Source organism: Danio rerio, chromosome 23 (assembly GCF_052040795.2).
Source record: "Danio rerio strain M-AB ecotype USA chromosome 23, GRCz13ab, whole genome shotgun sequence".
NCBI classification, from domain to species: Eukaryota; Metazoa; Chordata; class Actinopteri; order Cypriniformes; family Danionidae; genus Danio; species Danio rerio.
The window spans coordinates 4,360,480-4,372,761 of record NC_141043.1 but is presented as its reverse complement, the minus strand read 5'-3'; the positions used below and the strand labels follow the sequence as shown (position 1 = coordinate 4,372,761).

The window sequence follows — 12,282 nt, the reverse complement described above, 5'->3', positions numbered from 1 at the left end:
TGTTGGTTTCTTTGTTTGGATGTTTAGCATAACAGTTGTTATATACTGTTATACACACACACACATACATATATACGCACACACACACACATATATATATATATATATATATATATATATATATATATATATATATATATAATTATTTATTTATTTATACAAAAGTTCTGTCTGGTTCTCGAATCTGATTGGCTGATAGCCCTGATATGTTTAATTAATATTAAAGTAATAACCCGTACAGCCTCTTTACCCTTCGTGTATAACTCCCCCCATATACAGCCAGCAAAAAGCAGACACTACAGATCTTAAGTTTAAAAGATGCCTGCTCAGCTGTTTAACTGTCAGCTTATAATTTGCATCCAACGTGGAAGAAAGTAGTTCCTCATACAAAAGGGTTTTTGAGACTCTCCAGGTTTGATTTTGTTTTTATGTACACAATTATGCCGTCAAACTGTTGTATAAGCACAATTGCTCATATATATATATATATATATATATATATATATATATATATATATATATATATATGTGTGTGTGTGTGTGTGTGTGTGTGTGTGTGTATAAATAAATAAATATATATATATATATATATATATATATATATATATATATATATATATATATATATATATATATATATATATATATATACACATACATATATAGCTGTCAGTAAAGGACAAAAAATAAGCTTTTTACTGACAGCCGAGTGTGTGGATCTTGTTGGAAAATATGGCGAAAAGTCCTATATGATGGTAATAGTTTGATCGCGGTGTTTTTCAATATAGTAATATTTGTATACAGGTATACAGTATTTTCATTTCCTCTCAATTCCTTCATTAGTAGAAGCACACTGTAATCATCCATGCCATTACAAATCGTTCTGAACTCAGTAACTGAAGATGACAATGAGGTGAGGTTCTCAAAGCTTTGCAAACTGATGGACTTACAGCAAATCTGATTAAAGCAGAGTCTCTTAAGTAGGAAGTTACCAAACAGCTGACGCACTGCTCCTCCATCAGCATCAAACCCACGCTGAAACTGATGCTCATTTGCAGATCACAACACACACTGACAGCCAGAAACACTGCAGCTGGATAAAAGAACAGTTTTATTGTTCAAGAACACATTGATCATCATTGCATTGTGCAAATCAATGACGGTGACCCTGATTAGCCATTTAAGGAGATATATCCAGCTGCAGACCTGCAGACCCACACACGTTTCAGGCAAACACCATCTAGGCCAGGGGTTTCCACACTCGGTCCTGGAGGGCCAGTGTCCTGGAGAGTTTAGCTCCAACCCTAATCAAACACACCTGGACAAGCTAATCAAGCTCTTACTAGGTATGCTAGAAACTTCCAGGCGTGTTGAAGCAAGTTAGCGCTAAAGTCAGCAGGACAACGGCCCTCCAGGACCGACTTTGGACACCCCTGATCTAGGCGAACCATATATGGTTAATGACCGATGAGTCTTCTATTTTTTTTTTTCTTATTTAACTACGACTAATTGGTTTGGAGCATTATCGTCACCTACTGAACTTCACAAATATGCCGATCGAGACCGCCCATGCTACGATTGCCATTCATTAGACTGTGAACAGTTTAAAGGGCACCTAGGTTACCCCTTTTTTCAGGTTTATCCCCATTTGTGAAATAGTATACACTATTGTTTAATGTAAACAATATTTATTAACAATATATAAAAGTCTATTGATGACGATGTCCGAGAAGATGTTAATAGCATTAACTTCCGTCCTAACCATATATGGTTCGCCTAGATCATGTGTGCTGGATTGTGTGTGCCCGAAACGTGTGTGGGTTTGTGGGTCTGCAGCTGGATGTTGTTGCTCTAAAGTGTCACCGGTGACATCATCAACCTCAGAGCGTCACATGATCAGCACAGAAACCATATTTGCCACCCGCCTCGTAACTGCATTTAAACAAAGTAAATGCAAACATCTCTAAAACGTTTGTTTTCATGAACATGAATTATGAGTGTATTGTAAACACAAATTATTAGGACTGCGGACTGTGAGATGACGACGTTACACAAAAACAAATGATGGGTTGCTTTAATCCAACACTAGACAAAACCAATTGCTGGGTTAGTTTTTTTTTTAAATTAAATTTATAAGACCAATTATAAAAGGGTAGTTCACCACAAAATGAAAATCTACTCACCCTCAAGATATTACAGGTTTCTAACTTTCTTTAAAATATCTACTTTGTGTCGGCATCAATAGTTGAGTGTAGTTCATTTTCTTGTCGGCTTAGTCCCTTAATTAATCAGGGGTCGCCACAGCGGAATGAACCGCCAACTTATCCAGCATATGTTTTATGCAGCGGATGCCCTTCCATCTGCAACCCATCACTGGGAAACATCCATACACACTCACTCACACTCATACACTACGGAAAATTTAGCCTACCCAATTCACCTGTACCACCTCTTTGGACTTGTGGGGGAAACCGGAGCACCAGGGGGAAACCCACACGAACACGGGGAGAACATGCAAACTCTACACAGAAACGCCAACTGACCCGGCTGAGGCTCGAACCAGCGACCTCCTTGCTGTGAGGCGAACGTGCTACCCACTGCGTCGCCAGGTAAGGGTAGTCAGTAAGGTTAAGTACGCTGACATAAAGGTGCTCATGGCGACCCAAGTTTAATTCCCGGCTCGAGGTCCTTTGTCGATCATTCCCCTCTCTCTGCTCCCAATGATTTCCTGACATTTCTCTACAATGTTCTATCCATTTAAAGGTTAAAAACCACTAAAACAATATTCTAAAAAAAAAAAAAAAAAATATATATATATATATATATATATATATATATATATATATATATATATATATATAAATTATGTTCATCAAAAGATAGAAACTTAAACAGGGTTTTAACAAGTCAAATGTGAGTACAGAATTTTCATTTTTGGGTGAACTATCCCTTTAACCTAACATTCAGGTTGGTCCCCATTTTACCCAATTTAGGTTGAAATAACCCTGCATTTTTAGAGCGTACTGAAGGAATGAATGCGAGTTCAATATATGCTACAGAGCGATTACTAGGGCAGACTTATGTTTCCAATAAAGTCCATCATCAAACTCTTGGTAAAGCCGGAAAATCACATTAAGGGCTTCACTGGTGAGATTAGCCGAGTTCACACAGGCAGAAGTGTGTCATTCAACAAGCCCTCAAGAGACTCATCAGGAGAATAACCATTATCACACAGTCTGACACATCAACTGTAGGAACTACACAGGAATCATTATTGATAATTGATAAAGGAAATTGGTCACCAGCTCAGGCTATTTTAACACATCTGAAAATGGAAAGTGCTCAGTATTAATCGTCCCTTAACCACCAAACAACACAGCATTCTGGGATATAACAGCAGGGTTCAACGCTAAGGATTGGACCAGTGGTTCAGATTTTTATTTGCCCTGCCAAAATTTTCACTGACCCGCAAAAAAAAAAAAAAGTTAATTGCTATTTATTAGCCACATATATTAAATAATGTGTCACGAAATAAAGTATGTGAATGCAGAATTTAAATGTTTGAAAAATATTAAAATATTTTGCAGTAAAACATAGCAGTATGGAAACTGCGCAGGTATTTTATTGCAAAACGAAAGGTGGCTGACTTAAAAGTGACGGCAAACTATGCAAAACATCACTTCATTTTTTTTTTTTTCGTGCCGTACCCATTTAAATGTTTCCACAACGTTAGAAACAGACGTTTTCTTTTAGCCTCATGATTTGATGTTGCGGTCATGTTGCCGTCTATTTAAATTTAGTGACAAGGCAGCACTGCCCCGATTGGGCCAGCAACGATTCCGTCTACTGTCCCGAGCATCTCTAACGCTGGGCCTGGGCCATCGGGCAGTCCTTATTGTTGAGCCCTGTACAGTCTTGGAAAATTCACAATAAAGTAATCTATTAAAAATACAGCATTTCTCATTTGTAAGTGCATTGTTTTGTTAGTGTAAGTGCATCATTTTGATTTTGCAAAATTAGGTCAAAAGCCAAAAACGGAATAAAACTTCAGCTAAATTAGTGTATACATACCACATGTACAGTATGAATGTATCTTAGCTCCTGTCTGTGAATTGAAACCCCCTTGTATAAAACACAAGCAATTCAATTAAAGCTGTTCCTTCATTCCCTGTAAAATCACTTCTGTTTGGCTGGTGTTGAGAGCCATGCGGTTATGTGGTGTCTTGCAGACATCTACTTCTTTTTCTTCTTCTGATTCCCTTGTAGAAAAAAAAAAATACCATCAGTATGGATTATAACAACAACAGCATACAACGTTCAGCTTATGTGTGATGAAAGTATTAATAAATATGGTTTTAAAACTATAAAAAGGATTCAAGCTGGAAGTGTAATTCAGATTTGTTTGTCATCCAATTGAAGGCGTCCTGTTAATTTGATTTTCTTCCGAGCACATATTTGTTGTCTAGCATATATTTTTACACTTATTTAAAGAAAACTCAGAGAAATAATAGTTTATATGACAAAAATGACTTGATGAAATATAAAACTCTATTTAACCCTTAAAGACCTAGAGGTATTTTGAGGGCACCTAATGGGCCTATATTATTATTATTTTTTTAAAGCAGTTTTATTTTTATTTTAGCAGTCAGACTCAAGTGTCATATATTATTTTAAACAGGAGAACCTGAAGTTTCAATCTGTATCATTTAAAGGTCCAGTCTAAAACTTTTTTTGGTCCAAAAACATATGAACAGACAGAAAATATTCCAGAATTTTCCAGAAACGATTTTTAAAAAAAGTGGCATTTTCTAGTTATTATAAACAAAACCTTATGAAGTTTGTTTTTCTTTCTTTAGAAATACATATTATGATGTTTTATACTTCCACAATAAATTTTGTCTACATCCACCTTTCCCTGAGCAAGTTATAGCAATTTATTTCAATGTTATTTCAAGGCGTTTTTCAATGGGGGGAAAAAAATGCATTTATTTACTGACAATGTATTTGCCCAAAAGTTCTGGGAATGAACTAAACAGAAAAAAAAAATGTTACAAAATAACAGAACACTGAAGCAAATTTTACTTTTTTCCAAATAATATATTTTTAGTTACCATAAACAACACCACTTATAATAAACAAATATAAAATAAGAAAATAATAAATAATGCGTCAAAGTCCAAATAAACATGGTGCAAATCCTCAGTAAAAAGTAGATATAAATATTTACTATACTATAAATAGTTACATAACTAAACTAGATTCAATATGGACCATCCTTAGGTTTTATGTGCCAGCATGGATATGGTTGTCTGCGGATATGTATATGGTTCGCGTGCAATGCAGACAAACAGCCCAACCTTTATTTGCGTCCTTTGAAAACAACAAGAGCAGCACTTCGTCTTTGCTGTGTCACTGTTTTGTCATGTTTTTGTGCTGTTGTGCATGCAAAAGTACTTAGTATGAGAATTATTTCATGCAAAACTTTTTTAGCGTTTTATTTAGCCTCGCGTAAATGTGCAGCCTATCTCTCATTCCGTGTTGTTCAAATAGCTGATTGTTGGTTCACAAAGCGAAACCTATGCTTATTGGTTGAGATAGAGCGAGTTTGAACCAATCTGGGCATGGAGGAGGGACAATGCATCCATATATCATGTCTGGTTTGTCCGGAGAGACAAGTGACGAGCGTTTCTTTGTCAAATCAGCGTTGTCAAAATTTGATGACGTAACCACACTGATTCCGGAGCCTCTGAAAGTCCGTGAATGTAATGTGATACAGCACTGGAAAGCTGAGATTCTCTTCTTTATGCCAATCTTTGAATTGTATGGATCGGATCAGCGGATCAAAAGTTATTAAACATTTAAGAGCAATACTTATTTTTAGCCGCGGGCGGCTGTCTCGGTCTTTAAGGGTTAAGGATCACTGTGCAGTCCCAAATACTCTTTAATGGTCATTTGAAAACTTTACTTTGCCACTATAGACAAAATTAAAATATATAAATATTTATTGGGCGTTTCCTTTAAATATGTGTAAAAAATAGTGCTGTCAAAATTAGTGCGTTAACGCATGCGATTAATTTAAAATAATTAACGTTTTAAAAAAATGTACGCAATTAACGCAGTTGCAGGTTTTTTTTATTTTCAGTTGTGGTCGACGTGTGTTTAACGTGCAGAGAAACATGGATAAGACCAAGGAAACAATTAATGTCGCATCACCAGGCTCTCCAGCGTTTTCTCCAGAGTTTCATGCATTTTCAGGTGTTTCATTTTTATCTTTCGACTTCTGTTTTAATAGGATTTGATACCGCATGGCGAGCGAAAAAAAAAACTCAGCATTTCGTGAATCGGTGGTCCTTTCGTGGATCGCTGCTTCAAAAGACAGCGCATTCCTTTGCCTTTCAGCATGTGCCCTCCAATGTTTTATTAAGTTTGACGTATTTCCCCCTTAAATGCAGGCTTATGCTTCGCGTTGTTGTTTCAGAATCCTTGTGAAATACAGTTATACTTTAAAACGCTTAGTTTAAGCAAATTTGATGAACGTGATCATGCGCGTTGAATCTGAAGGGAGTCACTCCGGCTGCGCTGTCCTGCACATCTCTCTCTTTGTGTGTGCGCGCTAAATCAAAAAGTTACGAATTGCCGTGAGATTGCGTTGGTCACAAGTCTAAACTTACAAGGAAAGGATGCAAGACTGAACTTTGTGTACTTGATATTGAGAAAAAGCCCCAATTAGATGTCCGTTTTCGGATGTCTCGGTTTCCCCCATCCACACTGACACAGAGCAGCAGCATTTTCAAACCAAAATGGCCTCTTCAGCATTTTCATAACGCTCCGCTTTTGGGGGTCGAAAACTCTGGAGTAGTTTGGACGGATGGCATAACTGTAGCACAACTTGTGCGTTTAAAACTAAATGGGTCCCACTTTATATTAAGTGGCCTTAACTAATAAGTACTTACACGGGAATTAATAGTTTGTTGCAATGTACTTATTGTGTAAATACATGTATTTATTGTGTACTTATGCTTGATTAAATACCCGTATGTAATTACATCTGTTATTAACTATTGTAATTACATTTGTAAATACACTGTTGACCATCCTTTACACCTTAACCCACCCTTAAACCTACCCATACCACCAAACCTGTTCATAACCCAGCCTCTATCCCAACTCAAAAGCACCACAAGTGTTCACAAATACATTATGAACACAGTAAGTACACTGTATTTATTTTTTGATGCAAGTACATAGTAGTTAAGAACACTTAATATAAAGTGGGACCACTAAATGTATTAGTGTAATAGGGGCTTAAGTTAAACGTTGTATAACTTTTTAAAAAAATGTAGTTTAAAAATGAGTTAAAGTAACATTTTTGGTCATTCTTATCAGTTATTTGTTGTCATGACTTTGCTTTTTACAGTATAAAAGTCTCAGATTAATGCAGTATTCTTTATAATGTTTTTAAAAATGTTATGTCTGATTGGTGGACTCTCCATGGGTGTGGTCTCTCACCTGTGCTGCTCCACATCATCAGGCTCAGCTTCTCTCCTAACAGGTACAGAGGAGCCATGGAGAGGGACGCTCCACCCAGGAAAACACACAATCCCATAGGACTCAAATGAGCCATGATGGGATATACCCAAATCCCTGAAGCATGGTGCACCCACAAAACCCTGATGAGTGATAAAACACACCAATAGTGGATTCATTATTAGAGACATGAAACAAACCAGTGCTTTATTATGTGTGTGTGTGTGTGTGTGTGTGTGTGTGTGTGTGTGTGTGTGTGTGTGTGTGTGTGTGTGTGTGTGTGTGAAGTAGTGAGTGTACCATGACAGATACAGAGCCACAAACACAGCCAGGCTGAAAATCCCTGCTGTGCGACTGGGATATCTGTGATTCTGAAGGAACATCTGCAGCAGCAGCATAGGCATGATCACTGTGTGCTGACGGAAAAACACAAACCAGCCATAAGCACCGTGCACATACTGTTTAAAAGTGCTGTATGTACGTTTTTAACTCTTCTAAAGCATAGAAATACTATAATAGGTTTGCAGATATTAAAGAAACAGGTTAAGTGAACTTGTTTATTGCTACTGATTTTAATGATAAATATTTTCCCAGAGATGGGTTGCGACTGGAAGGGCATCCGCTGCGTAAAAACTTGCTGGATAAGTTGGCGGTTCATTCCGCTGTGGCGACCCCGGATTAATAAAGGGACTAAGCTTACAAGAAAATGAATGAATAATAAATATTGTCTATTTTCTAAGCAGGGTCATGAGCGTGATTGGTTTTCAACAGAAATATATTCAACAATATATTATATTGTTTTGCAATTTAAATATGATTTGTAGATCTAGAAAGTGTAGACTGCCAAACCATAAACCTTTTTTTTTATTTCAGTAAACATCAGTTGGTTTAGAACTTAAACTCTGGAACATCTATAATGCAAAGTCAGTCAATACTGAAATGTATGACAACAAATGAATGATCTCACCATTGCATGATTGAGCCAAATGGGAATGATCTCATCCAGCAGCTTAGGATACACCAGCTCTCGGTCGTAAGTGTAGAGAGTCCAGAAGGAAACGAAAACAAACTGCAAACAAGAAGATCATTACGTTCAACGTTCACATACATCGACCAATGCAGGACTTTTTGGAAGCATTGATGATACCCAAAAAAGTTCTTATTGGTTTTACATTTATTTAAAATAAAATTTACATTTACAAGAAGTCTATTAAGTAAGTAAGGATCCCATTCTGCTCGCCATTAAAAATTATCGATCAGAGATGCTCAATTTAGGGCCCACAGGTGAAAGTTGGCCTATTGTAACCTTTGATTTGGCCCATTATCCCATCTGAAAATAATGGAGAGGACTGGGGGGAATGCATTTAAGTGATCGATAGTGTTTCAATTAAATGTAAATGAATCAGTTTTTAAAACGTAAATACTGTCACTCGACAAATAGAGGACTATGCAGAAGGTATCTGTGAGCAAATCAAGGCAAAACTAGTCTGTTAACTCCATTCTGTTATAAATGAGATCATATAAATATTAAGCAAATAAAAATATGAAGCAGTTTTCTGGATATTTTAAATATTATTAAATAAATTAGAAAATTACCCATGCCAACTATATTTACCTTTAGCCCACTAGCCTCAATACAGTTTGTTTTGGCCCTTCATAAAAATAATAATAATAAAATATAAAATAAAAATTGGGCACCCCTGCTAAAACTACACTGTTGGTATTTACTTTTATAGCTGTCTGAAGGAGGGATTTTGTATTTATTATTTAAAAATACTGTGTTTCATGAGACAGTCTATAATACATATTTTAATTAATATAGGAGTTTGAGTGTGATGGCACTTTTCATTTTCAAGTGACAACTTATGAACCATAAAGTATCTATTAATTTATTTATTTATAAATTTATTATTTAATAATTTATTCTTTAATCATGTACAAGGCAGGTTTGATCAAATTATTTTATTTATAATCCGAAAAATATACTCTTATCAGCACCACTCTTGATGTGTGTGTCAGTGTGTGCAGCGCTACTCACGGTGCCAACCGGAAACGCCAGGACAGTAAAGTAAAAGTCTCTGGCTCGGCTGAGGTTCAGAGGAGTCCCGCTGCGGCTCTGCTTGACGGACACCGCACTGTGCACGGCATCCACTAAAACACACAGCCCGAAAAACACCGCGTGCATCACCTGTCGACAAACAAAGCAGACCAAACGTGAGGAAAACACGCCGTTTCCACAGCTGACAGCGGTGACATTGACGGGTTCAGACACAACTGCTCTTACCAAATTGATAAACGTCAGATATTTCCAGCGCCCTCCATAAGAGCGCAAACCCGGGTGTCTGTCTGCGGTCTGCAGGGAACAGTTGCTCCAGATAGTGAACAAATACCAGCTGAAAACACCCAGGTGGACCAGCAGCAACACCTTTGGTCCCAGTCTCGTGGAGGCAGCCATCATTGGTCTCTGACGTCACCGCCGGAAAGACAACGTCAGCACAAGAGTTTCTGGTTTTGTCAACTGCACTGTCAAAATTTCACCAGCAGGTTCTTCTGTCCTGGAAATTGTAATTAGACAATTTTTCACCACATAAATGCATTTTTTAAAACAGTTACATATTAGAAGGGAGGGCTGATGTATTGTCAAAAGCCCCTCATCTTTTGGAATATGTTGCACTTAAATAAAAATAGGCAGTATGACATTTATTTTGTTATCCAAGTTAAGTACTTAAAATTACCACATACATCACGCGCATTGCATTCAGCAGTACCTGTTTCTACCGGCAGGTGGGAGTGGCACTGTTGTAACATGGTGTTAAAAATCCCGCCACTGCACTGTCTTCATTCATTCATTTTTTTTAAGATTATTTTTTTTCTACATATTTACAAACATAGTACAAGAGAATACATCTCACAACAGTTATGAACGTAATAAAGATAAATAAAATGAGAGTAATTTTCTCAGTTAAACAAAGTAGAAACAGATGCCAGTGGGTAGAAAAATAAATTGGTAAGATAATAATAATAATAATAATAAATTCTTCAATTAATTGAAATTTACATAATGCTTCATATGTTTTTTAGCATTTCTGTTTTTAATTTTACATAATGTAATACCATATTTAGGTTGTCAACCCCAACCCTCCCACCCCAAAAAAATTAATTGTTAAAAATAAAAACTCTCAAATGTGAAAAATATATGTATACATAACTAAAATAATTGTCTAAGTAGAAAGAAAACCGCATTTATCACTTTAAATGCATTTAGAAACAGTTGAGTTCCCCCTGCCCTTCCTCAGAGTGGTTCGGGCCACTCCGATCTGGCAACCTGCGTTTTCACTGATGAGGAAAACACTAAAAACAACCATAGATTGTCAACAAAAAGGCCTAAAAAGTGAAGTGTCATGGAGGGAATGTAAATTTAAAGTTATTAACCGTATATATTAAAGAAACACACTGTTTACCAGGTAACCGATTTTTACATTTTAAAAGTTGAAATTACCATATATTTTTTTTTTATCAGTGAAGCTCAACCAAGACCAAAACAAAGTCATTTGCATGTTTAAAATCCTTTTGCTTTAACACTACATGTCAGAACAGATAACATCATGATCTAAATCAAACTTGTAGACTAAAGTCAAAATAAAAAGCTCTTGAAACAGAGCAAATTAAATTCTCTGCTAAATATAGCTAGTAGTAAATATGTTCAGGAGTTGATATTGACATGAACAATCACATGAACATAAGGTGTACAGTAAAAGTTGACCACTTTGGGCTGATATTGTGTTGAAGATAAAAAAAAATAAAAGACTGAAAAATGTAAACAAATAAAAATGCCTGTGAAAAGGAGAGGATGAGTTTATTGTTTATTTTTCAGACTCAGTAGCTATTTCATTGCGAAAACAGATCTCAGTTGCCTCATGACAATAAAAATAAAGCATTGTAAGTGTTTTCCACTGCTTAATTCTTCCTCTAAGAGCAGTTTTGGCAACTTAAACTCCCTTTTCCAGCTGAAAATATTTATATTCTTATATAATTAAAAATATTATAAAGTTTTCTCTGTAGTTCATACACTTTAATACATATGCCAGTAATAAGGAGTACAGTTTTGACCACAAACAAGCATTGTGCAATACTGAAGCCACGTTTACAGTGTGCATTACTAACATGACTCCTGACCAAACAGTTCAGGGGTCTCTTTTATAAATGTGGCGTTCGTGTAGTTTTGCCCCCTATTTTGTGTGTTGTGATCTTTAAAGCTTGACAGGAGAGTGTGGCCATGTCCACACTAATACATTTTTGTTTAAAAATGCATATTTTTCTCTCCGTTTTGGCCTTAAGTCCACATTGAGACTGCGTTTCTAGAAAACGAAAACATCTTTTTGAAAACGCTGTTAAAAGCGGATAACTTTGTAAATGCCATTTTCGTGTTGCAGTGTGGACTGTGAAAATGGAGGCTTTTGAAGACCATGGCTGTTTCTTAATATGCGTTCTACAGCGATTTTACATCCTCGTGTAACGTCATCATCAACTGCCAAAGTTTAGTTTCAATACTCAAGACCGCAAGAAAGGACGCGTGAAAGTTCCTAGATGTGTTCTTGATATCGAGGATGCATCAATGCAGACTTGAGCGCCGAACTCGCTCTAGAAGTCCCAGAAGTCATTGCGACTGGAGGTGGGAAGCGCAGCTTTTAATAAAGGTTTATTATTAAAGCTCAGAGATAACTTATTTACCTCAGGAGTTTCCCTAAATGAAAC

The 12,282-nt window shown here is 36.4% G+C and overlaps 2 protein-coding genes across 7 annotated transcripts in view; both read right to left on the bottom strand.

Annotated features, from left to right (window-relative positions):
- The window catches only part of raf1a (Raf-1 proto-oncogene, serine/threonine kinase a), a 778,989-nt gene that overhangs the window by 448,262 nt on the left and 318,445 nt on the right, over positions 1 to 12,282 (bottom strand). The window lies entirely within an intron of this gene.
- adtrp1 (androgen dependent TFPI regulating protein 1) lies at positions 1,095 to 10,031 on the bottom strand. Of its 4 annotated transcripts, none has more exons than XR_015522818.1 (7): positions 9,812 to 10,013; positions 9,566 to 9,715; positions 8,495 to 8,596; positions 7,828 to 7,943; positions 7,510 to 7,670; positions 3,058 to 4,259; positions 1,095 to 1,206 (listed from the first exon to the last, which is right to left on the bottom strand). XR_015522818.1 is itself a non-coding variant. In NM_001017719.2 (6 exon segments), coding segments are annotated over 6 exon segments (726 nt in total). In that variant the 5' UTR covers positions 9,983 to 10,031; the 3' UTR covers positions 3,685 to 4,233.